Source organism: Lynx rufus, unplaced genomic scaffold, assembly GCF_022079265.1.
Source record: "Lynx rufus isolate CCGP_SWC_20201006 ecotype Redwood Valley unplaced genomic scaffold, mLynRuf1.p SCAF_8, whole genome shotgun sequence".
In the NCBI taxonomy this organism is placed as follows: Eukaryota; Metazoa; Chordata; class Mammalia; order Carnivora; family Felidae; genus Lynx; species Lynx rufus.
This window is the reverse complement of record NW_025814896.1, coordinates 21902352-21928824: the sequence shown is the minus strand read 5'-3', so window position 1 is coordinate 21928824 and position 26473 is coordinate 21902352. Positions and strand designations below refer to the sequence as shown.

The 26473-nt window shown below is 43.1% G+C and overlaps 1 protein-coding gene across 2 annotated transcripts in view; it reads left to right on the top strand.

The window, feature by feature from the left end:
* The window catches only part of CTNNBL1 (catenin beta like 1), a 163392-nt gene that overhangs the window by 29612 nt on the left and 107307 nt on the right, over positions 1 to 26473 (top strand). The window contains exons 1-5 of one of the 2 annotated variants that reach the window (XM_047067835.1): positions 263 to 805; positions 1486 to 1674; positions 5721 to 5827; positions 15685 to 15824; positions 25316 to 25413. In XM_047067835.1, the coding sequence (XP_046923791.1) occupies positions 1537 to 1674; positions 5721 to 5827; positions 15685 to 15824; positions 25316 to 25413 (483 nt within the window). In that variant the 5' untranslated portion in view covers positions 263 to 805; positions 1486 to 1536. Of the gene's footprint in view, positions 1 to 262; positions 806 to 1485; positions 1675 to 5720; positions 5828 to 15684; positions 15825 to 25315; positions 25414 to 26473 lie in introns of those variants that run through there. The other variant, XM_047067834.1, reaches the window with a different exon arrangement.

Genomic DNA, 26473 nt, shown 5'->3' with positions numbered 1-26473 from the left:
GTATACTTGAAAGTTGCTAAGAGAGTAGATCTTAAATGTCCTCACCACTGAAAGAAAGAAAGAAAGAAAGAAAGAAAGAAAGAAAGAAAGAAAGAAAGAAAGAAAGAAAAAGAAAGAAAGAAAGAAAATCATTTTTGAAAAGAAAGAAAGAAAGAATGAAAGAAAGAAAGAAAGAAAGAAAGAAAGAAAGAAAGAAAATCATTTTGAAAAGTAATTATATGAGGTGATGGAGGTGTTATGTGGTAATTGTTTTGCAATACACACACACACACACACACACACACGAATCAGATAATCACATTGTGACACAACGTTACATGTCAATTACATCTCAGTGAAGCTGGGAAAAATGGTAAAAACACACACACAAAAGCATCCTTTAAAGTTCACAGGGAAAAGGGTTATCATTTCCGTTTGTCATTTGCAGAGAAAACTGAGGTTTAGAGTGGTTAAATGACATGCCCAGAGTTGCATCAGTGGTAAGCTGAGCTGGTGGGAGACGGTGGGCTATTTGATATCTGGTGCAGTGCTGTTTCTCCTCGGCTCTGAAGCCCATTTCAGGAGTGCCCCCATTTTATTCCAATGTAATAAAGTCCCTGTTAAGAACTCCAACGGGGACTGCAGTATCAAAGGCAAAATGAGGACCTAACCGTACGGCGGACAGAGCCCTGGACCAGAAGTCAGGAAGTGCCAGTTCTGTTTTCAGTGCTGCCGCTGGTGTTGTGACCTTGGGTAATACTGCGTCTGGGCCTTACTCGCTAAGGCGGGGACTTCGGAGTGCGGTAGATAGACCCTTGGATGTTCCGTATGTAATATTCTCTGTTTCAGCTGCTCGTGAGTGACTGTAGTCTTTCTTAGACATGGATTAAAACCATGTGCGAAGGGATTGGTGTTGGGGATTGTATCATAACTAGTGAGCTGAGCCTAACCTATCTCAAAGTGGCTGTGTTCCCTGGGATTTCTGTATACACAGGAACTTTTGCAAAGTGGTAAAACTTTGCCTGTTAGAAAAAATTCTGTAAAGAAAAGAAAAAAGCCAGCTACCTTGTAGGTGATTTCAGTCATGTATTTATGGAACATTAAAGGTCTGAAAAATGACCGCTTAGAGCTTTACTTCATGTTGTGGGAGAAATCGTATTGTATGGTGCTTTTCAAATGGTGAATTTTTTTTTAATTTTTTTTTAATGGTTATTTATATTTGAGAGAGAGAGAGGCAGAGCGCAAGCGGGGAAGGGTAGAGAGAGAGGGAGACAGAATCTGAAGCAGGCTCTAGGTTCCGAGCTGTCAGCACAGAGCCCGATGCGGGGCTCAAACTCACAAGCCACGAGATCGTGACCTGAGCCGAAGTCGGACGCTTAACCGACTGAGCCACCCAGGCGCCCCTCAATCGGTGAATTCTTGAAAGCTTTCAGAATATTTGCTATGTAGGCCCTTCTGTGTCTTTTCCAGCTCTGGAATCCTGTATTTCTTTTTTCTCTTTTTCAGCCCAACAGAGGCACCAAACGTCCCCGGGATGATGAAGAGGAAGAACTGAAAATGCGTCGGAGACAAGCTGGCACTCGAGACCGCAGCCGCGGTCGGGAAGAGGAAATGAGTGTGGCAGAAGAAGCCGATGATGACAAAAAAAGACTGCTTCAGATTATTGATAGAGAGGGTGAGGAGGAAGAGGAAGAGGTAAGGTGGCAGGTGTGGCTGGCCCTGACACAGTATCCACGGAGTGTAATTTTAGGCTGAATACTTAATTTCTCTGAGCTTTTCTGCTTAACCTGTAAAATGGAGTTAAGATTACTTCTTGCACAGTGTTGACATGAAGGTTAAGTGGGATAGTGGAGTTGGGAAAGCATTTTTCAAAGTGTGAAGATCATTGTAGAGTTTTAAAATTATTCTGGATTATGTGTTGCAATCGAGACCCGAACACTGAACTGTGGGGCTCTTGGTCTTGAGTGAGGAGGGTCAGGGAGGCTTCCTAGACCGGACACGTTGAAGGCACTTAGATTTTTTACTATAGTCCATAGTCTTTGAAAGAGGCATAGAATTTTATCAGACAAGTGGAAGAAAGGCTTTTCAGTTGAAATGGCATTAACAAAGCAACAAAGGTGAAGTTCCAGGGGGAGCTAAGAGATGAGGTATTTAGGTGTGACTGAAAAATACAGTTTAAGAAAAGAGGTGCCTAAAGGCCTTTCTATTTGCTGTTCCAAAGGATGCCTTAAAGGCCCACTCATGCCTGCCTCAGGACCTTTTTACTTCTGTGCCCTTTGTAGAATGTTCTGCCCTTAATGCTTTGTTTGCATGGCTGGTTTCTTCTCATTCAGGTCTCAGCTCAGATGTTTCCTCCTCAGAGAAACCTGTCCTATCTCTGAGGTAGCCCTGTGAGTCATTCTCTCATTGTCTTACTTCTTTGTTCAGTACACTGCCTTCACAGCACTTCTGATCTGAAATCCTGGCTTGTTTATTGTATTCATTTGTTGTCCTCGTCCCACCTCCTGTGAAACAGGGACTGCCTTGGTTTTGCTCACAGCTGTATCTCTAGCACTTGGTGCCATGCCTAGCTCTTGGTAGGCCCTTAATAAGTATTTATTGATGAATAAATGAATGAGGCTAAAAAGAGTAGAGGTAAAATATCAGTGATTAAAAATAAAATGACCTTACCTAAGTGTCTTTTTATATCCTTAAGTGTTAACTTGTGTGTTACTTCACTCTGGCATTTTGTTCAATATGAATTATGGAAATAGATTCTTAAGAGCCAGCTGTTTTTTGGTTCCCTGAAAGACCTGATGCTAAGTTTGGATTTAAAAAATGAAGCTGGAGTGTGAATCTGAGAAGGGAAAAAAAAAAAAAATTGATTCATATTCCGGAAAGGTCTTTACTATGTTGTGACAATAACTCTCTCCTCATTGGGATTTGTATCAGTGCTAATTTGGGGGTCTGCCCCTAAAAGATGGTGACACTTTGGAAATCTGTGGTGGGAGACAGGCCCAAATTTCCTCTCTGAGGGCAGCGGCCCTGCTAGGCTTAGACAAACAGTGTGTGTAGCACATCCTCCCCTCCCCTCCCTCCCTCCCTCTCTCCCTCCCTTCCTCCCTCCTTCCTCCCTCCCTCACTAGGTTCTGCTCAATCTGTTAGCCCTGCAGCAGCAGTTAATTGGCAGGTATAATTCCCATGTAGGGCAAGGCTGGTACTGGAGGATTAGGATAGTAGCTGTCATGGGTAAGTGGTTTTTAGCCTGGGAGACAGAAATGTAATGTGGGACCAGGCCTTCTGTTAAGGGACGGGGAAAAAGAGATCGCTTTGTAAAAATGACACATGGAGGACTGCAAGTCCAGGAGTTATTTTCTCACTGCCACCAAAGTCCCATTTGATGAAAAGCAAGTGATGTTTGCCCCTGTGAAGTCACGTGAGCTTGTAAAATATTATTGTCCTTTTTGTGCTACATCACCAGCATTCATCTTTCTGAAATCTCCCTCTGCTTTCTGACGTTGAGCTATTGGAGATACTGCTGTGGTCGATGACTAAGACTGATAATTCAGTTTTCCCCCAGTGTTGAAGAGAAATTAAAGGAGGGAAGGCCAGACCCTGGAGAGGCTAAGGTTCTGGGAATCCTCTGAAAGCTGTATTAACACTAATACGGTTTTTTTCCTACAGAGCGGGCAAGACGTCGTTAGCCCTTGGAAAGAAAGAAAATGGAGGTTGAGGTTGCTTGACTGTGATTTAACCATTCCTAGAAATTTAGATCAGTTAGTTAAATCCTAGTAATACATTGGGTACGTTGTGCCTGTTGCTTATAGTAACATTAAGAGTTTATGTTCATGTAGTTGTAAAAGAGTTTTACCCACCTCATCTCTTTAGGTCATCTCTATGACCTTGAAAGATACAGGTAATGTTTCTGTCCTCTCTTCCTTCCTTCCTTCCTTCCTTCCTTCCTTCCTTCCTTCCTTCCTTCCTTCCTTTACATCTTTGTTGCCTGCTTGCTCTGTGCCAGGCACTGGAGAATCAGAGGTGAACAAGTAGACATGGGCCATCGAAAGGGGTATTTGCCCTGGTTTAGGGTTGGAGAGATTGTCTGGGCCAGATCCTGCCAGACCTTCCTTATATGGGTCATGTGAAGGATTTAGGATTTTATTCCGAACACCAAATGGATGAATTCAAGAAAGACTTAAGTAGAGTCAGTTGGACTTGGTGAGGGTTTGAGGATTATATTCAGCAAAGTGACATCGCCATGTGGCTAGTAAGTAGCAAAGCTAGACTCTGAGTCCTGACTGAGCCGGGGCATGGACTTCAGTTTATACTATCTCTTTAAGCTGTAGATACCAGGATGGGGTGGGAGTCCGGTGGAGGCTCTCAAGGCCCAGGAGTCATTGATAACATCAAAGAAATGTGTCATGGCCAAAACAAATTTATAGGTATCTCTCAGTTAAAACCCAATATATGAAAATAGAAATTTAATAAAATAATATCTAACATCTTAGAGTATTTACACAATTTTGGGGTGACTCAGTGCTTTCCAAAAGGGTACGTTTCCAGCGCTTTAAAAAAATTTTTTGTTAATGTATATTTACTTTTGAGAGAGAGAAAGAAGAGAGGGGGAGAGAGAGAGAGAGAGAGAGAGAGAGAGAGGACATGTGGGGGAGGGGCAGAGAGACAGGAAGAAAGAATCCCAAGGAGGCTCCACCTTATTAGTGCAGCACCCTACGCGGGGGCTCAAACTCACGAACCGAGAGATGACCTGAGCTGCAATCAAGAGTTAGACGCTTAACCAGCTGAGCCACCCCGGTGCCCCACCGGCTCTCTTAATAGCAGTTCCTTTATTGCTTTTAGGGGTGAGTTGTGGTCAGTGACCACAGAGCTGTGGAGCCAGCAGTCAGGAGGGTGTCAGAGAGACAGAGTGCACTGCAGCATGTGACTTTAACCTCGACAAGAAACTGAGAAAACATTCCTGAAATTGTTGCAGACGTTTTTGGGGAAAATGATTCCGTTTTCAAAAATTCGTTTTATTTACCTTTGTAGTTATTATTTGAGTGTTTGAAATAAGAAAACTGTATGGTCTACTAGTTTTTTATGCTTCCCCTGAGTGAGGTTATTAAATTCTTGATGCTGTATCAGGCCTGCGAGTGCCTCTCTGATTTCCTTCTCAGCAGCCAGTAAGGAAGGACCAGAAACAGTGATGTGTAAGAGATGTAGAGCAGTGACTGCTGCTGGTCAACAACCATTCTTACAGTCTGGGCTGTACAGAACTAGGCGGTGAGCTGGACTTGGCCTGTGCACCGGAGTTTGCCGATCCCTGCTGTGGGGAAGATTGAGGTCCACTGTCACTGACTCAGGCTCTGACCTTGAACAAGTTCTTTTAAGCCTCCGAGCGTTATCTTATCTGTACAGCAGAGGAGAAGGATAGGTAAATATTAAATAAAACTCTCTAATGTTGTTGCTTATTCCATGCCATATAGTATGCTCAGGAAATCATTTGTTGAATGGGTTAGTGTCTAAAACCTTAAAACTGAGCTTCCTGAGCTGGATGTGAGACACACAGAGTGATACAAAGAAAGCGGCGTGTGGTCCAGACCCTTAACCTTCTTTCCAGGGAGGGAGACGAAGTATGTACTAAGGGTTTAACCCAGAAAGGTGAGTGGCAGAATGGCATGGAAGAGCATGGAAAAGAAGTAGTGATTAGTAAATAAGAAATCCCTTTGGACTGAAATTGTTGCCGTTCGTTTCCTTTATACCAGGAGGAACCACTAGACGAAAGCTCAGTGAAGAAAATGATCCTTACATTTGAAAAAAGATCATACAAAAACCAAGAGTTGCGGATCAAGTTTCCAGATAACCCAGAGAAGTAAGGCTCTGTTTCGGTGATACCCTTTTTCCTCCTACGTGTTGTTTGTTGTTTTTGTTTTGCTTTTCATTTGTTTTGCCTGCTTTGGTTTTTGTGATTTGTGCCAGGAGTCCCAAGACACACGTTTGGGAAATCACTGGAAAGACTCCTAGGGCGCAGAGTCAGTGGTGCTCAAGGGTACGTAGCAGGATCAGCAAGAAGGAAAGGCATACCAGGCCGAGTCTGGAGAATTCATGTGGAGCCTCCCTATATTTTCTCTCCCGGTTACATGCAGACATGTTCCTTTCTCCCAGCAGTGAAATGCATCAACCTGTGTGCTCTGCTTCTGTCCAGGGAAGCCCATCTGAGACTTAGAGTCTAGGATATTTGTTGCGGACAGGTTATGTAGGCCTTTGTCAGCAATGGCTGTCAAAATTCTACGCTCCCAGAAGGAAAGCACATGTTCAGTGCTCCAGGTGGACAAAATACCCTTATCACTTAGGGAACCTTTCAAAAGCCAAGCTCCTAGATACCAGCCCAGGACTAGACTCTTCCAAAAGTCAGTCCTGTTCTGTTTAATTCTTTTCTGCATTATTCTTCTCAGGGTGCGAAGAAGACTGCTTATGCCCGTCATTAGTGATAGCTCTACTGTTGAGAACACGGCAAAGGCTTTGGGGTTAGACAGATATGGGCGTGACTCCCACATGACCTTGAATAAGTCACTTCTCCTTTCTTAGCCTCAGGCGTCTGATCTGTACAAGGAGGTAGTACCTCCTTCACAGAGCTGTTGTGAAGACACAGTGACAATAATGGCAAGTGTTTAGCTCAGTGCCTGGCACACAGTAAGTGCTCATGATGTGATCGTTCATGTGATTGTTCACTGTGTTCTGTGAGGTGCTATAAGGAGGAATCCGATGTCTTTCAGTCCATCTTGACAGGTACTAGCATGGAAAGATCTCCTGTGATGTGACCAAGAAAATCAGGGTGTGGAATGTGTACAGTATGATTTAGGTAGGGAAAAAAAGTGAATTCTAACTAAAGGGATTTTCATATTTATACAGATTTTAATTCTAAATCTCTCTTCCCTCCCTGTCTCTCTGCCTCCCAGGACATACACTTTTAATGAATCTTAATAGGCCCAAGGCCCCTAGGCAATTAAGAGTTGACTAGTACAGTCTTTGTACTCAAGTTTATAGGTTAACAGGGAGACTGGCTATAAGTGCAGGGTAGAAGGAAATATACTTTAAAAGAGATACAAGCAGAGTGCTGTGGGAACATCCGGAAGAAAGAAAGTGAATACCAAGTTGGGGGCTGTTGAGGGCTTCACAGAAGAGGTGGTATTTGAGCTGGGCCTTGAAGAGTGATTTTTGCTTTCAGAGTCAGGAAAGAACTTGGACAGGCCTGCCAGCCAGGATGATTAGCATGAACAAAGAAGGGCACAGGGGTAGCAGAGGACACATCGTCCTCATGGCGGCCTAGTGAGGCTAACACGATTCATTACGTTCTCTCTGTACTGCAGGTGAGGTACAGAGAGGAGAGCCTGGTTACCGCACCCAGGCCACAGCCCTCTTTGACAGGAGGAGTAGCTGCATCTGAGCTCAGCCTTCCCGGCACCCGAGTCCTGTCAGGTTCTGTGCTAACCTCCACCGCACAGTGGCACTTGTCATACTGCCCGCTGTGCGTGTGTGTTTGATCATACAAGGAATACGCAAACAGATTGTCGTTATAAAAAAACGGCAACAGTACGTAAGAAAAGTAAAACATGAAAGTTCTCCTTCACTGCACTGACCCTCTTTCCATTCTGCTACCCAGAGATGGTCTCTGTGAGTATCTTTTTAGATTGTTTTCTCTTCGTAGATTTACATATGTAATGTTTTCCCTGCCTAAGTCATATTGTACATATCCTGAACCTTGATGTTTACAGGAGATCTTTCCATGTTGGTACATGCATGTTTACCTTCTGTTTTCTGACTGGCGCGTAGTATTTCATGGTGTGGAGATACTGCAGTTTATTTATTATTTTTCTTTGGATGGACACTTGGCTATTTCACGTACTGACTTTTATGAACAATGCTGCAGTGAGCTTGCGGAGTCCCCGTGTCTTAGTGCACATTGTTTGTTTGGGGTGCATACCTGAGTGTGGAAGTCTCTGGTTGAGGGGATGTATTTTAAACTTTGATAGCTACGGATAGCCAAATTTGATAGCCAGATTCCCCACCGTGGCCTCTTACTCTCCCATTGGCAGGCCTCTTTCCCTAAATTCTTGCCCACAGTGAGCGTGCTCAGTCTCTAACATCTTTGAAATTTGTTTTATAGCTATTTCTTTACTTAGTGGTCTTCCTGCATTAGACTCTGTGTTCCTTTTAGGGGGTAGACTGTGTCTTGTTTGTCTCTGTAGTACCTAGCACAGCACCTGCCAGACTGTGTAGGTGCTCAGTGAACAGGAGGGGTCTTCTGTAGTTGAGGTCATCCTTGTTAATTTCCCATCCTTGGAACCCAAGGAGACATTCTGAGGAAGCTGTGCTGTAGGCTGAGAACACCAGACATTTAAGAACCACGGTGCTTTTTGGAATGCCAGTGTTGCCTGTGTCCGCCCGGACGTATGCCTCTGTCAGTTCAGAGCAGTGAGTTTCTGCGGGTCGTTTCACCACCTTCGTCTTAGGTACCACAAATGCTCCAGGGTTACAGTCTATACAGTGGTTTTAAGAAAATGTTATTTTCCTAAAAAACAACAGCAACAACCACAGTGTTTTCCGTTCACACAAATTTATACGCTATTTTTAGTTAAGTTGCAACATTCAAAAATTGACATTATGCCTAAAGAACATTTTTTTTTTTTTCATGTCCAAAAGCAGTTAGGAAACTACATTGTGTTTTAACCTTGAGTTCTTGAATTCTTACTGGTGCAGTGTCTTTTATAATTCTCTAGACCAGCAAGGTGCAATTAAGATGAAAATTGCTGGAGCGTACTTGAACGAAACTTTCCGGTTGAGATCAGAAACATTCACATTTATTTTCCCATATATGCAATTGTCATTTTGATTGCATACCCAAAAATGCCTCTCTTCATTTGGCTGCATTTCAGATTCAATTGACAATTCTCCTTATGCAGTCTCTACACCGTGTGATCGTTCTCCCAAACATCACGTTGAGCAGAGTGTGCTGCTTCCCCAGTAAGTCCTTAGTAGTCCTTCTCTTCATTTTTGTAGGGGCAGAATTACTTAGTTTAGTGGTTATCAAGCTCTTTAGTCTCAGGACCCCTTTGCACTCTTAGATTATTGAGTGCCTCAAAGTGCTGATCTTAGGAAATTTTAGAATAATACAGGCACACATTTCATTAGCCATCAGGGCAATGATAGCATCAGGTGTTGTGTAGCACTTTGGAAAATTCCACCCTACACTCCTGAGAGAATGAGAGAGAAAAAGGCAAATAATGTTTTGGGTTTACTGTAAAAATAGTTTTGAGCATAGAGACTCCTAAAGGGATCTCCAGCCACCTCCTACCTCACCCTGGACCCCAGGGCCACACTTTGAGAATTGCCGATTCATTTGGGTGGAAGAAACATTATGTTTCCTGTGCATCGATAGCTGGTCTTATGATTGTAGGAGGACTCCTTGGTTTCTCTTGCTTTTCTGGTATTTTTTTTTTAACTTTGCTGGTCATCTGCTAATATTCGTTCTTGTGGTTGAAGGAGAATGTCCTGCTGGTCTGAAGCAAATGTACATAGGCAGACTAGCAGAATATTCTTCATACCAGATGGAATCCACGACCCGCCTCAGCCTGGGTTACTGTTTTAATATGTTACTCTATTGCTTTCCCATTGACCTCTAACTTGATCCTTTCTTCCAGCTGTGAGTCAGCTGTTGCCAAAGGTATACCTAATCCCTAGACAGTCAGTCCTCTACAAATATTATAGTGTGCGCTTTAAATGAGTAGGCCGATTCTTGGTCAGCAAAAAGAGAAGAGCATTTTCTTTGTTACAGCAGAGCAGACTTGAGGGTGCCTAGATTTATTGAGCATCTGCTATGTGCCAACTGTCGTTAGTCATATTATATTTATTATCTCTTTTAATCCTCACTATAATTTAGCTAGGAAGTTTAAGGGAGTTGAAGTTTAGAGATAGGCTAGCTAATATTCTCTGCCTCCCTTGACCAGATTGGGGCCCTGTGCTCTGTGTTCCAGTGACAGTTCTCTTGGTCAGCACTGGACATCCTTACAAGGAATTGCATTGTATAGATTGTTTATATTTGTGGCTGGCTAGAAGCTCCATGGAGACAGCAGCTGGGATTGTTTTGTTACTTGTTACATCCTCAGGACCTAGCACAGTGACTGGTACCTAGTATATGCCCCACAAATGCTTGTTGACACACTGCTCTTGGTTACACGTCCTACAAATAGTGGGGCTGACCCAGGTCAGTCTCACTCCCAAGTGCAGGCATTTCCCACTCCAGGTCATTACTTAAGGAATACTGGACCCCAGTGACATTTCTGTGATGTTTCCCTACTCACAGTTGACTTTTTGCTTGTTTTGTGTGTTTTGTTTTGATAAATTTATGACTTCCTAACTGAAAAATTTTGGGTTAAAAGTGCATATTTGGAGAAGTGCCTGGGTGGCTCAGTCAGTTAAGCGTCTGACTTTGGCTCAGGTTATGATCTCACCGCTTGTGAGTTCAAGCCCTGTGTCGGGCTCTGCGCTGACAAGGCAGAGCCTGCTTGGGATTCCCCTTCCTCCCCTCCCCTCCCCTCCCCTCCCCTCTCCTCTCCTCTCATCACCTCCTCCCCCCTTCTCTAGGAGTATAGTTTAAAAAAAAACCAAAAACTGCATAATTGGAAGAATTTCCAAGTTGGAAGGGACTGAAAGTTACAGCCCATTCTCTCTTCTTGATTTTTTTTTCCATATCATTCTTTATTAATTACCCCCAGTGACAAGGATCTGACTTTATAGAGATGCCTGACTTTACAAAGACATCATTTGGCAACTGTGATTTCTAAGATTTCAACTCAGAATGAAAAAGAATTTCAGTACATTCTCTTATGAGAGGATGTCTCGACTCCTTATAATCTTACCTGAATTAGTTTCCATAGCCCTCCTAAATAAAGCATGGTTCCCATAAGAGATGTCATGGACTTTAACGGTCATCTGATCTGCATGGTAACTCTTCTTCTTTTTTTTTTTTTTTTAAACATTTTTATTCATTTTTTGAGAGACAGAGAGCGCAAGCAAGGGAGGGGCAGAGAGCGAGGGAGACACAGAATCTGAAGCAGGCTCTGAGCTGTCAGCACAGAGCCCGATGCGAGGCTCGAACCCATGAACTGCGAGATCATGACCTGAAGTCAGCCGCCTAACCGACTGAACCACCCAGGTGCCCCTGCGTGGTAACTCCTGCAGTATCTTCTTTTAAGCAGGCAAAAACCACAGCTGCATTGTGGCGGCCACTTTCATCTGCTCCCTCCTTTGCCAGGCATCTGCTAAATTTCTGTAGTGGACCAGGGAGTGTGCCCAGCGCTGGGTGTCCAGAGATGAAGGAGGAGTCTCTGTCCTGGCAGGACTCTCTCATGGTCTGACTTGTATCGTGGTTACAGTGAACTGAAACCATCTTGTCCTTTCTACACATGTGCTCTTACTAAGCTGTATCTTTCTCACTGTGTGCATTTGTGTGGCTCTGTGGTTCAGTGCGGCGCTCTGTGTGGATCCTGGGTAATTTTCCTCCTGTAGGATTTGGCCCATCATTATTGCCTGTTAGGAACTTTTTTTTTTTTTTTTTTTTTTTCTTCAACGTTTTATTTTATTTTTGGGACAGAGAGAGACAGAGCATGAACGGGGGAGGGGCAGAGAGAGGGAGACACAGAATCGGAAACAGGCTCCAGGCTCTGAGCCATCAGCCCAGAGCCCGACGCGGGGCTCGAACTCACGGACCGCGAGATCGTGACCTGGCTGAAGTCGGACGCTTAACCGACTGCACCACCCAGGCGCCCCTGTTAGGAACTTTTTGAATTGATTCTGTTGTCTGCCGTGTTCCTTGTCTCCATAAGCTTTGCGTTACATGACATTTGTTAAGTTTGTTGTTTATGTATCTTCACCACCAAGTTGTTCCTCAAAAACAAGCCTAAGGAGGGAGTGGAGCCCTGAAGGATATCCCCGGAGGCTTGTCTCCAGGCTGACATTCATTCACTGATTATCCCCCAGGTCCCCAAATCATTTCCTTGTACTCCACATGACGTTGTTTAGTACTGTTTAGTGCTCTTGCCAGTTCTTCCCAGTAAAAATCTTTTGTCACATTACTCCCTACAAATTAGATTTTTTAAAAGCACGCATGTAAGGCCTGTAAGCCTGAGAGGTTTGCTGAGCCTGTTAGGTTCAGAGATGATACAGATCTACTGCCCACTGTCTGGATTCTGCACCAGCTCTCCCACATCATGATTCTCACTTGGCTTCCACACGCTAGGTGATAGGGAACCTAGTGACCTGGAAGGGTGATCTGTGCTTGTAAGCACAGTGGAGGGAGCCTTAAAAAAAGTGGTATGGAGGAGACTCTTGAGAAAAATAATTTTGAAATTGGAATAGTAAGCAGGTTGAGAATAGACAAGGAAGTGTTGGAAAAGAAGAAAAACAGAATATTTTGCTGGAACAGAGAAAAATAGACTGTAATAATGTGGAAGTGTGGTCCTTCCTGGCTCAGGAATTTGTAAACCAGTCTCTGAGATGGAGTGAAAAGCCCATAAAAAGATTAGAGGACACATTAAAATTTAGTGCATGGTAAAGGTGGCATTTCTTCAGATCTGTGGAAAAAGGATAGATTATGGCATTGGGACGACCGGCCAAACATTAGCAGTAGATAAAGTTAGATCTTTGCTCCATATCATATGCTAAAGTATATCTCGGAATTATTTACTCCTAAACATTTAAATATGTACAAACATAAAAGTAGTATATCATAAAATATATTCGATCTTAGCATAGGGGAAAAACCTTGCTCAGGCTACATGTGAAATAGAGTTCATAAAGGCAAAGATTTGATGACTTAAACTTTTAAAAACTTAAAAAAAAGTTTGTTTTTTAATGTTTGTTTATTTTTGAGAGAGAGAGAGAGAGAGAGAGAGCACCAGCTGGGGAGGGGCAGAAAGAGGGAGATACAGAATCTGAAGCCGGCTGCGGGCGCCAGGCTGTGAGCCGTCAGCCCAGAGCCTGATGCGGGGGCTCGAACTCCTGAACCGTGAGAGCATGACCTGAGCTGAAGTTGGATGCTTAACCGACTGAACCACCCAGGCACCCCTAAAAACTTTTATTTTAAAAAGCACAATATACAAATCAAAGGGCAAATATCTTTCTCTGGTTTGTTTTTTTTTTTTGCAACATATAGCAGAGGTTAATTTCCTTAATATAGAGTGCTTACAAATTGACAAATTAAATGAGCACCTTGATATAAAAATGATCAAAGAAGAAACACAACCAGTAAACATTAACAAAAATTGAACTGTCTTAGTATCAGAAATGCAAAGTAAAAAATAAGTTATATTTCTCATCTCCAATTGGAGGAGATTTTAAGTAATACCGGTTTTGAGGAGGGCGGGGGGAACAGGCACTTCACACACTGTTGGTACCTTTCCAGTGGGCTGTAGCAAAATCTGTTAAGTTATGCACACTTTCTGACTGGGCACCTTCCTGGGAATTTACTCTAACGCAGTAATTATGAATACATGCATCCTAGTGTCATTTGTTGTAAGGGAAAAGATTGGAAACGATCTGAATGTCTGACAAAGGGGGATTGGTAAAATAAATGATGATAGATCCATGCAAGGGAATACCATGTAGCTTTTTCTAAAAGGTATTATTTAGATTAGGAATTTCAGATGGCTTCATCTCCTACCCCCACACTGGGATTGATTGCTGGTCTCTTTTTGGAGCGCTGTGTTGAGAAGGATTCTGAAGTCATGTCTGGGCTCAGCAGGGAAGAGTGCTGGGCTCAGAGATGGATTTTGCCACGGGAGAAGGACTGACAGCAGCATCAGATACTGGCTTTTCCTGGTGTAGAAGAATGTTTCATAAGGGAAATTGTTCAGCCTATGTTAACAACAACCACAAAAATTGAGTATAGAACCATATACTATGTGGGCTGCTTTCGGGGAGGAAAAGGCTGGGAGTTAAGAAAAATTGCTTAAACCTACCAGAGTATTAGCAGTGGTTATTTCTGGTCAGTAAAATAATGGGCGATGTCTGTTTACCTTTTGAAAGCTTATCTTTCTTTTCCCAGTTTTTTATAAAAAGTATTTTATAATTAGAAAATATATCTATAAATGTTATGAATAAAAAAAGTAATGGGAAAAAACAATGGTAAGGGATATTGTCTGAAATACAGGCATGTTTTAAAGAACTATAGTCTCCAGATTCTGTTCCTCACAGAGTCCAGATTTCTGGAGAGGTAGTGTGAGCCCAGCCACGCAGGCATCTGAGTGAGGCCTATATGACTTCAAAAGTCCCGGCTTATGTTCCTTTTCTTTATGGCCTCATTTTAATTAAGCAGGCATCGGTGGATATGTAGAGACAAAAGATGTAATTCTAGAAGGGCAGATAGACATATTAATAATAGTAGTATCAGGAAAAGAACAAATGAGAGGAAACGTAGAGTGCTTTTTATGTGTCAGGCACTTTTTCTTAAGTGTTTAGAAAAAATTTTTTAACGCGTATTTATTTTTGAGAGAGAGCGAAAGAGAGCACGAGCCAGGGAGGGGCAGGGAGAGAGGGAGACACAGAATGAGAAGCAGGCTCCAGGCTCCGAGCTGTCAGCACAGAGCCCGACACGGGGCTCAAACCCACGAACTGTGAGATCATGACCTGAGCCGAAGTCAGACGCTTAACTGACTGAGCCATCCAGGCGCCTCTTAAGTGTTTTATATGTGCTTATTCATTGACTCGTTACAGGAACCCTTTCGTTCCTACAGGAACAACAGGTAACTATCATCTTATTTACAGATGAGAAACGGAGGCACAGAGAAGTGAAGTAAGCGGCTAACTCGGGTTCAGACCCAGGCAATCTGGCTCCAGAGTCTGGAGCTGCTGCCCCTCAGTTACTCTCAGTCAGGTGTTGTTCAGCTGCTTTACATGGATTGGCTCCCTTCCTCCTCGGAACAAAGCTTCCTATCTTGTTCATCAAAGGCTTAGTGGGCATTTCTTATATGTCAAACACTAAGGGAAGGCAGGGAGAGGCAAATGCAGAGAAGTTTTGTACTTAGCGCCTGGGCATAGGTTTGTTGAAAGGTTCAGGTGTGAAAATGTGAATGACGTATCATGCTGCATAAGGTGTGGTGGTGATCACAGGATGCCAGAGACTAGATCTGCTTTACTTTTGGGTCTGCCCCCTAGTCGGCTCACTGAAGGACTGAAGGGAGGGGGTTTGGAGAAAGGGAGGGTATTTTTGGATGGCAGCAGAATCTCAGCATCTTCCTGTGGGGAAGGGGAATAATTGGCCCTTGATCTGAAGTGGTGGGTAAGAGAAACTTTTTCCAGATTAGTAGGATAACTGTGTCAGGGCAGCATAGTGGATTGCCACACCGAGTGGTGACGGTAGCTCATCCACAGCTCGTCTGCTGGTGGGCAGATCACTTAATGCTACAGAATGCTTCAGGAGCCTCTAAAAGGCAACTTGTGACTACAAGAATAAGGGGAACCCTGTAATGAGATCTGAATCCAAGATTGATTTTTGTAATGAGGAAATCGATTTCTCCAGGAAATTGTGTGACAGTATGATGTTTGGATGAGTGTACTTCCTGGTTGGTCTGTTGCAGACACTTTGACAGATTGTCTCTCTGTCTGGATTATGTTGTTCTTTGCTCCTCCCTGCTTTCCTTTCACTGATGCTGTCTTGTTTTCCTCTCCTAGGTTTATGGAATCCGAGCTGGACCTAAATGACATCATTCAGGAGATGCACGTGGTGGCCACCATGCCGGACCTGTACCACCTGCTGGTGGAGCTGAATGCTGTGCAGTCTCTTCTTGGGTTACTTGGACACGATAATACAGATATCCTTTCAGATCTGTCCTCAATAGGAAGGCTGACATGGTGGGGGAATGCTGTTTACTCTCTTCTGTCTGTCTCTGCTGATGTCTCCTGTCACGTCTGGTGTTCTGTTTTCATTCTAATTACCTCTGGTCTTGAAACACGCTGCTCTTTACTCATTTGAAAACCTGTTTTTTATCTACGAATACATCTTGGGCAGTCCTTAATTGTCCTGTTTTCTCTTGTTAGTGCTGGAATTCATCATGATGTATCTATTCATACCTTAATAGCATTCATTTCTCAGGATCTTGATTTCCAGGCCCATGATAGCGGCAAGGCCGGATAGGACCTGAATCTGTTGATCTAGACATCATTCTGCTAACAGGCAGCCCAGCGGATTTGAGACCAGAGGAGGCAGTGAACCGTGGTAGAAAGCACATTGGAATGTCTAGGAAGACAGGGATTTTAATCTCTTTTGTCCACTGCTGCAACCCCTATTCCTTAAAACAGGCTCAGTGCACAGAAACATTTACTGTTTGCTGAATGAGCATTAGATCCAAACAGATGATCCAGGTTTGGCTCCCAGCTTCATTTCTTGTGTGAAATTTGATGCCCCTGCAGCCCTCACTATTGGCACCTGCAGAAGTGGAGTTAATAACTTTTGCCTTGCAGTGTTACTGAGAGTACTAAAGGAGACGATGTTAAGGGCTAAGCAGTTTCTGATACACAGTAGGCACTTACTAGATGTTACTTTTAACTGACTCTGAACCGTGACTTCCAAAACCATCTTATACTTTGTCTTTGCTCTCAGATGTGCAGCAGCTTTCTGCAGTCGGTTTTTGATGTGCCTGTGGTCGGGGATATGTTCATTAAAGTAAATTCTCTTCCAATAGTTGTTCTGTTTGAATCCAGATTTCCGAAGGTACGAGACAAATGTAGTTAGTCTGCCTGAGTGATATTCAAGGGGAATCTGCTGCTGCTTCATGTTATTTTCATCTTTCTGGTAATCTCTCTCCTGAGAGCATGTCTGACTAGGTTCTTTCCTGCCTGATATTTCTCATAGAAATAAATCAGGGAATAATTTTAATGCAGGCTTCTTGAAGGGTGATCTTAAACCATTTCTGATACTTCATGTTAGGTTTGAGAGTATTAAGAATCACTCCCTAAGTCCTCAGATTGAGGAGTGGGCTCCCCAGGGTTTTCTGCTGAATTGTGGGTTGTACGAGAACCCTGGTCAATTAGCACGTTTCTGGGTAAGCTGAGTATAGGGTCTCATGAAGTCACTCGGTAGACATGCTTTGAGTGTTTTATTACGTACCAGGCACTGTACTAGGCTCTGAGGAACAGTGGACTATACTGGATTATCAAGCAGCATCAGGCAAGAAACACATACTTGGGTATCGACCATCTGATCGGTCCCATTCAAGGTACTAACTAGTCCTCACAGTGTCGGTAAGGGAGATTTCTAGTTGTGACTTCACATCTTAACTCACCTACAGAATGGTAGATTTTCTGAATCTAAACAGACCTTAGAGATGACTTAACCCAGTGCCTTCTTTATTTCTTTAGTGACGCATCTGAGGTCCAGATGTCGGACAGCCAACTGTTGAGGCTGAGGCTGGCACTCTAGGCCCCGATTGATGTCCAGCCCAGTGCTCTCTCCAGCGCCCTGTGAGTCCTCTCCTCATACGACTTGCCACGTCCCCGACGGCCTCGCCCAGTCGTCTGCTCCCTTGTGTGTTCACACACGCAGCACCAAGTTTGTCTCTGCAGACACGGCCCTCATTCTTTTTTCTATCCCTGCTAAGTCTAATAGTAGCAGCCTTCCGAAGATGCTGACACTTTGCTGATTCACCAGGCTGGTTCCTGCTGGGGAGAAGACTGACGCGAGAGCGCTGTTCGACATCGGCATACTTGGGAAAGGCAAGGGCACAGATGTTCCAAGTTGTTAAGTTCTGGTCTTTAAAAAGGAAAAAAACAAGTCCCCCTATAATAACTTTGACAGACTGCCACTTCCCTCCTGTTTTCTTGAGAGCCAGGCTGCATTTTTCCCCCCTCTAGTATGCCAGCCTTCACCCTACTGCCCTAATGATATTTTTTTAAATCTGATTTTTAATTATGCCCTACATCAAATTTAAAGTGCATTTGAAATTTTTTTAATTACCTAATTTTAATTAGCTAAAGCAATTGGGGAAATGTCATCCTCCTCAAAGTACAGTTTTTCTTGAAAGTGGTTTCAGGAAAGGGTAGGCCCTCTTGACTTGCAACTGATGCATCCTCTCCCGTTTCGGGACGGTGGTCTCCCCATAGCCTTGCACCCTGCGTCTTGTCTTACCTGTGGTCTAGAATGGAGATTTTTCTTCAGGAGACGCTTGTTAACAATTTACTGTTGTACAGCTGTAACTGCCCGAAACACCGTACCGTGAATGAACAATTTCATGGCAGTCATGACTTAGATTTTTCATCTTTTTTAACTCTTCATTTATCAACCAAGACCATACGTGGCTGGTCATGCCCCCCACAAGCTCAGGTCATCTTTGCCTTTGTCCTTCTCTGAGAAAACATAAACTATAGGGATTTTAATTGGATCAGAGGCTGGTTTGTTGTAACCTTAAGAGCAGAGGATGCGAGACGACAGCTTGTGCCTCGTGCTTTCAACCGTGAGAGGCAGTTTCAGAGTTTATTCTGGCGCTCTGCATCGCTGCTGCTGGTGAGGGCTTGTCAGCGCTTCTGGGCCCTGTCTCCACCCCCCCCCCCCAGAGGCTGGAGCCCAGCAGGCCGTTGGCCTCGAGTGGAATTCTGGTCTGTGAAGAGCACCTCTGGGGACGAGGGGCTGAGAGGGAGGGGCATACCTCTCACACAGCTTTGGAGAGTCACTCTGACTGTGTTAGAAGGGAAGGCAAGGTGGGAGCCAACAGCCACCGCCTTTTAGAATTACTGCTTTTTCCTTTGAAGTAAGTCATTTAAATATGTTTAGAGCCCCTTTTTTGTGAACCTTTTGGAGTTTCTACAGAATCATAAAATCAAAGTTACATTTAAAGATATTTTCTTAAGGTACTGCTAAACAAACAGTTTTTGTGGCCCAGTGTAAGCCATATTTACTCATTTTGCCTAAAGGAACAAGGAAGAATGAAACAAGGGGAAGATAAAAACCCCAGATGGTGGTTCATCACCCCTTTTACCACCACCAACAAAAAAATAAATCACCACAGCCCAACATCCATAAGTATCCTATTTTTGTATGTCTTTAGCTGCATTCTCAGTTTGAGTGACAACTCAGGGCAATCCTTTCTAAAGTCCTTATGGTAGATCACGGCATTTACTGGTTTTCTCCTCTTTGTGATAAGCCCTATTGGGTGCTGTTGGGGAAGCAAGAAATAGTAACTCCAGTCGATAGCAAAACACTTACTCACTTACAAGTTACTTACTATGCACGGTAAGTGCCCTTGGAGTATTGTGCTCAGGAAATGCCATTGGAGTTCTGAGGTATGAGTCACTTCTGGCTTGGGGGTGATTAGGGAATTGGGTATTGGAGATGGGTAAGCTTTTGACAGATGTGGAGATTAGAGTGTGTTTCAAGTTTATTTTCATGGTCTGTATCTTGGCAGTGGAAATTGCCATGCCTCACATGCTGGGAGCTGACATGCTCCTGTAGTCACTAGAAACTTACCAGGACATCAGGCTCATGATTCCCCTTCCCCTCCCACCTCCCCCCCACAAAAAAAATCACCACTACTGCTTCCCTGGTAAGTGCTCTATTCTTTTGTATATATATGTGTATATATATATATATATATATATATATATATATGTATGTATATATATGTATGTATATATATGTATATATATATATATATATACATACACACACACACATATATGTATATATGTATGTATATATATATGATGTGTAAGTTATATATAAATTATATAAACATGTTATATATTTATTTTTATAATATTTATATGTAATATATGTTTTGTATATTATATACAAATATATAAATATTTTATATTTAAATTGTATTTATATTATATATAAATTATATATAAGTTACATAAATATATAATTGTATATTTATTATATAATTGTATATTTATATAACATATATAATTTATATATATAAACATATATATATATATATATATATATATATATATATATATGTATGTATGTATTGAATAAACCACATTTATCCAAAGTCTGCTTTCAGACTTTGGTGATTCAGAAAAATGTGGCCTCATTGTAATGTTAATTTCAGGCATTATTACAGTGAGCTGCATGCTAATATGCAGGAAGGGAGAGATTTGTTAGTTATAGAGGAGATTTTTGGTGCTGATGGGACAGCTTGTTTTTTTTTTTTTTTTGGTCTGGGATAATTTTAGGGGAGTGGTCGTTAGCACTATTCTTCCCTAAATTACTGCTTAGTTTTCTTAGACTCTATAAAGCCAGGAAGACCTGGAAAGTTGTCTCGTTGGGTTTTGTGAGGAATTACTGTGGGAACTGGAAAATAAAGAGCAGAGTTTTTTTTAGACCAGCAGGGATCAATTGAATTTGAGCAGTTTGGGTCTGAGAAAGCTAGAGTGGAGCAAACTGAGTGCAGCATCCCATATTATCCTGGAGGGTGTGTGCAGTAGTCAGGGGGGCTCTGCGTCAGAGTCCCCATGTTCATGAGCAGGACTGGGGCTGGGAAGGGTCTGAGCCTCCTCGGGGCTTTCTTCTAATTGGACTGGGAGGGAGTCGGCTGTTGCTCCAGAGCTTTCCTGCAAGCGCTAACAAGACATGCGTCTCTTGAGCTGTTGTTTTGCTGGAAGCTATTCTCATCTTGATATTTCCAGAATCAAAACTACCCTGAAAGGAAGGTACTTCTTTTTCTCATCAGTAGGCTGACATGTCTGATAATCTGCACTGATAAGCCTCCCATATTTAAAGCCATTTAAATATGCTCTGAAGAAAGTCAGGTTACGTTAAAAGTGCCAAAGTGGCAATTTAGGAAAAGGACCTCTTAATGTAACCTTTGATCTTGTTTATGAGTTTAGGTGACTATCTTGCCCCCGGAAGATGTGGGTGGTGGTAGCCTGCTTTGGGCATCTCCCCTGTGGCATAATAGTGCCCATTAGCATTTAGTAGGTCCTTAGTGCATCTTGAATGAGTGCATTTTCTCCCTCATACTAGTTTGATCTAGGACTGGGAGAGAATTAAGAGTACAGGTTTATTCTAGGTCGTTCTGTGCCAACTGTTTTAAAAGGAGAAAAAGACCATTTTGTCTGTGTTTTGAAACTCATCTGCATTAATTGAGCCATATCTCACTGTCCTAGTCTAGGAACAAAAGAAAAAAATTTTTTTATAAAAACCTACATTTGTTGCATTAAATCAGTTATATACTCTGAATCTATACTGTACTGGTTCATTTTTCTTAAGGAATCCTTTATGAAATGACTTTTTAAAAAAAAACCATCTGCTTACTACCATCTTGTTCTAATCTTTTTTTTTTTTTAATAAATTTTCTCCTTATGGACCTGTCTCATTGGAGATTAATGAGATTAATGCTCAGTTTCTGTACCAAAACTACATGGATCGTGCCAAAAAACAAAAAAAACCCAACCAGACATAAATACCCCTCTTTTTCCAAGAGCTGCTGTATTGTGGACCATTTTGTGCCCAGCTGGCCTTTTCTATGTCACCTCTTATTACTCTAGCTTACTGCCCCAGTAGTGGACAGGTACAGAGGGAGTGTGTGGGGTGGCCTTTCTACTCGACATGACAAAATAGGCTATCAAAAACTGTGTTTTAGTAATTCACAGAGAGACAGGCTCTCTGTTTTCCTATTATACTTGGACGGGAGAGCCTTTTACCTTGTGAAATGAAATTGTAACTACAGTGGAAAAACCTATCACCCATGCCCAGAGTCGGCCTGTGAAGAAATGCTGGATGGGCCGCAGACCACGCTGCATTTTCTCATCCAAATTGAGAGTCTGCCTGCCTGTCTTTAGTTCGGGTTTTCATTCCACTTTCAGTCTTCAGATGACCTCTTGTCTTCCGGGTCATACTACATTCCCCGGGAGGTGATGATTACAATTACGGACTCATTACTGCCTTGCTGAAATGTTCTTTGGTGAAAGTTAGGAATTTACGTAAAATCAGTTAGTGGTGGAATTGATGAGATATTTACCAGACCTGGTAGCTGGTAACTGGTTTTGTGTTTGACTTCTCAGCTGAGGCAGGAGAGTAGGCAGGGAAATAACTACTGGAACATTTTTAGAAACGACTTTTCTTGATAAAAGTTAGACATTTATCCTGTCCTATATAAAACCACCACCATTGTCAATTTTTTTTTTCCTTTTTAAGAAAAGTTCTTAGGCTTAACGTGACACATTTGTGAGCATGGTATTAAGACTAATCAAAGAAAAATATGATACCTGGCCCATAAGACCTTAGAGGCTGAAAAAGGACTTGATCAATCTGAATGTCTGTGGCACAGCCGAAATATAAAATTAGATCTTCCAACCCATTGTGACCCACAAAGGGAGACCATGCTGTTGTTAGCTTACGTTTTAGATTTTCGAGGCTTTGGGGAAGAGTGAAGGCAACAGTGAGGGCTTTGGCCATTCTGTGGGAATACTTGACTAACAGTCTTTCTTATAAAATGCTTTCATATTTTCTTAGTACTTTGATTTCCTTGGCCTTCGATGTACATGCCTTAATTTGTTCCTTCTAGCTACTCAGAGAGATGGGCTGGGCAGAGACCATTTGCCACCATTTGACAGGCGAGGAAACTAAGCTGTAAGGAAGTAAAGGGGTTTGAACAAGATTACATGGCTAGTGATAATTTGGGGATAATTCAGTTCACTGAAGATGTGAACCAAAGATGAATATGACATGACCCCGTCCTCGTGTTTGCTCTGAATCTTCATCATTGTTCTTTTCACGTGTCCCCCACCTGTCTCTTGAGGCTCTTGTTTAATTAACAGTCATCGCATACTAGTTAATAATTACTTAGTTATGCATGGTGTTATTCAAGGGATATAATGATAGTACTTGCTACATGCCTGATTTATATTCTTTATTTTGTTGTTATTGTTGTTGTTGTTTTGCCCGATTCATATTCCTGTCCTATAGGTGTCTGACTCTACATTGGGTGGATGGATGGATGGATGGATGAGTAGATAGATAGATCAAATGTCATGCATATTAAATAAGCATGTGAATAGATAATACAATTTTTACATCGCATATGTAAGAACTTTTCAAGAGAATATATTTGGGAGTTTCTTAGATGAGGAGGATGAGCGGGGAGTTTTCAGCATCTTATTTTTTTCCTGAGACTTTTAATTTTTGTTGGAGATACGTGACAGTGTCATTACAGTAGGATCAATAGCTAGAATTTACCAGAACTTAGCCCCGTTTAAACCTGGCATGTGTTCCCCTGTGCCGTGTTATGAAGTGTGGTGGCAAAAGCATCATTTTTGGAATCAGATGAACCTAACCTTCTCCCTTACTGTTGCAGTGACCTTTAGCTAAGGTCCTTAACCACTTTGAGCTTTAGCTTTCTTGTCTGTAAAACGGGGATGTCACGCTTATAATGCTGTTGTGAGGATTCGGTAGCCCAGCGCTTAGCATAATGATGACTCTCAGACACGGTGGCTGTGACGGTGGCGGCTACCGCAGTCTTTACCACTAACTCCTCCTAGTCAGGGGTGGCCCCGGGGTTTCTAGGGTTAATTTGGTAGCCAGGTTTTGCTTTTTAAAATTACCGCAGACAACTTCCGCATTTTGGTTTACTGTATGTCAAGTTTGATAACGCGGTCTTCTGTGTCAACCGCATTCTGGTTACTTTGTTGATGAAGACGAGACACATCAAGGAGTTTTGTCCAAAGACCTTTAAGCTCTGACGCATATTAAGTTTCATAGCACTCTGGTGTTTGGGGTAAATATCACTTTAAAGAGTGGAGGAAGAAGACGACACAGCTTAATTACTTACGTGTGATGGTCGCCTGGTCCGTTATACATGAGTAAGACAAACCTTCCAATAGCTTTTCTTTCCGCAAAAGATGTTCATAAAATGCCTGGAACTTCAGTGGGCAGTCAGCAAGTGTTATCCTTCTTGTTACCATGTCCTGTATCTTTCCTTTTATTTCTTTCTTACCAGTTCTAGTGAAACTGCCCTGATGCTGACCTTGTCTCGCCCTGGACTGTTGTGTGTGGAATCTTCTCCTCCAGACCTGGCTCTCCACCCAACCCTCACCCTCCAGCTCTCTGCTCATCCTGCTTTCCATTTGCCCATCCCCGCTCCCGGCACTCAGTGCTTTAGTGCACTGCACCCTGCACGCGGCTATTAGGTCATTCTTTCAAAATATTATTTGCATATAATTCTAGCTCTGACTTTCTCTTTCCTCTCCCCTCTCTTCTGTCCTCCCCTCCCTTCCCTGATGCTCTTTCTTGTCCTCTTCATGTGCCTTTGTATATTCCAGTCTCTTGGCTTTTACTTCTGTGGCTCTGCTTTCTGGCCCCTCTGCCCTCATCGTTTTTAGTTACCGTTTTCTGACCAGTCTTCTTCTAGCAGATCATTCCTGATTTCCGAGTTGATGGCCCCCTTTTCAGGACGTCTGTATTTTATTTGTTACACGTTGGCAGTTGCCTGTGGTGTATAATTTTCTAAATGTCTCTGATTATTGAACTTCCTCTTTTTGTAGAGGGGGGAACTGAGGCCAAGAATGAAAAACAGATTTGCCTTTGTCACCATCACAGTGCTTTCTTCACCGCAGAAACGTAGGTCGTCTGTGTGTATGTGTGAGAGAGTTTCCAGGGTGAGGGAAGGGAAACTTAGTTTATTTAGTTCTGCCTTCCAGTTTCCAAACATAACTCCTTTTTTTCCCTCTTTCATGTTTCTTTCTCTCATGCATATTTTCCTCCTTGTATTTTCGCCTTCGCTTTGTTTAATTCTCATCGTTCTTCCTTTTGTGTCCATAGCAGCTCGGTGTTTGAGGGGAGGGAGCCCCAAGTGGGGATGTGTAGTGCAGTCCAGCGTAAAGCCTTCCGTCTACATCTTGAAACTGATTTTGCCATGCCCTGCTCTCTGCGGACCTCTCGGTAAACACCAGCCATCTCATCTCAGAAATCATTACCGCCTTCGAAGGTGAACTGTACGGGGTAGTTCAGATTATACTGAGTTCCAAGAATGTAAATTCTGTGATAGGGCGAAGGGTGTTGGCCTATTTCTCCCTGGAAAAGCAACCTCCTGAGCAATCTATTTGAAAGTTTGAAATTTGGGAAAACGAACTTCTGGAATACGTGACCAGGAAGGCAGCAGAAGGAAGAAGACTGAGCCAGTTAACAACATTTACTGAACACCCACTGTGAGTAGAACCTTGTTGAAGAGATGTTAATAAAACCACAGTGTATTAAGGGTGAATGGTGATAAAATGATTGACAAGGAAACAGAAGGGAAGCACAGATTTTAATAAAATGTCAGTAGGGTTTCAGTATGTACGTGATTCCCTTAACGCTATTCACATGTGTCCATAGCTGTGGTTGATTTGCTTCAGGAATTAACAGATATAGACACCCTCCACGAGAGTGAAGAGGGAGCGGAAGTACTCATCGATGCTCTGGTAAGTTGCACATCCGGCTGGGGTTCTGCAGGCGTGTGTAAGGTGTTGGCCGTCATCACCATTGTCTCCGTGGTGGCAGCCAGGTGGGTGGGAGCTCTGTGGGAAGGCTGTACTGCCGGAGGAGAGTCCGACATTGGCAGTGCAGCTTGTGGGGTACTTTGTTCTTTGGAACTGCGTGGAGGGGGTTGCTAGGGGTTGTAGAGGCCTAGCGTTTGTTAAGTATCTGCTGTAGGCAGGCCTTTTCTCATTATTTTCGCTTTACGTGATCCTCACCGTACCCTCTCAGATGGGTATTAACAGCCACTATTCCCGTTTCCAGCTGTGACACCGAGGCTTAGAGAGGCGAAACGACTTGCCCGTGGCCACACAGCTGGGATTGGAACCTGTGTTCTCTTTGACTCCATGTTTCTGTTCTTCTACCCCTAACTGTGGTGCTACTGACCTTTTCACAAAGAGTTTTCACAGATATTTCTTCTCTCCAAGCGCCAGCAAGGACAGATACCATTATGATTTTACAGACAGGGAACCGGAGAATGTTAAAAGCAAGAACAGACCTTCCAACTCATCCAGCCAGAGTTGGACGCCTGTAGAGGCAGGGCCGGTGGATTTCTGTGCACCTTTTTTGTGACGCCTGGGCAAGGCCTCGGAATCTTCCAGGCAGCAGACAGTCGAAAGGAGTTTATTTGTGAGTTAAACCGATCTGTTCTCAGCACCTCACTTTACACGTGAGGTGACCCAGATGCAGAAGCGCAGCCCTCTCCTGAGTCACTTGGCCAGGCTCTGAACAGCCGAGATGGGAGCCTGCGTGTCCTGTCTCGCCACACCAGCTTCTCCCTCATCAGTGATCACAGAGGCCTCCAAGACTAGGAAGGCGCCACAGCTGGCCAGTCCAGGAGGGAGCTAGCCCAGCTGCTGACCCTGACATCAGCGGGGCTTCGTCCATCCGCCAAGCTCTCTGCTTCCTCAAGGCTCTGTTAGTTTTCCTTCCTCTCTGTTGTCTTCGGTTGTCTTGTTTTTTCTTTCTGCTAAGGATGCTAGTTAAGTACTGGTCTTGATGCAG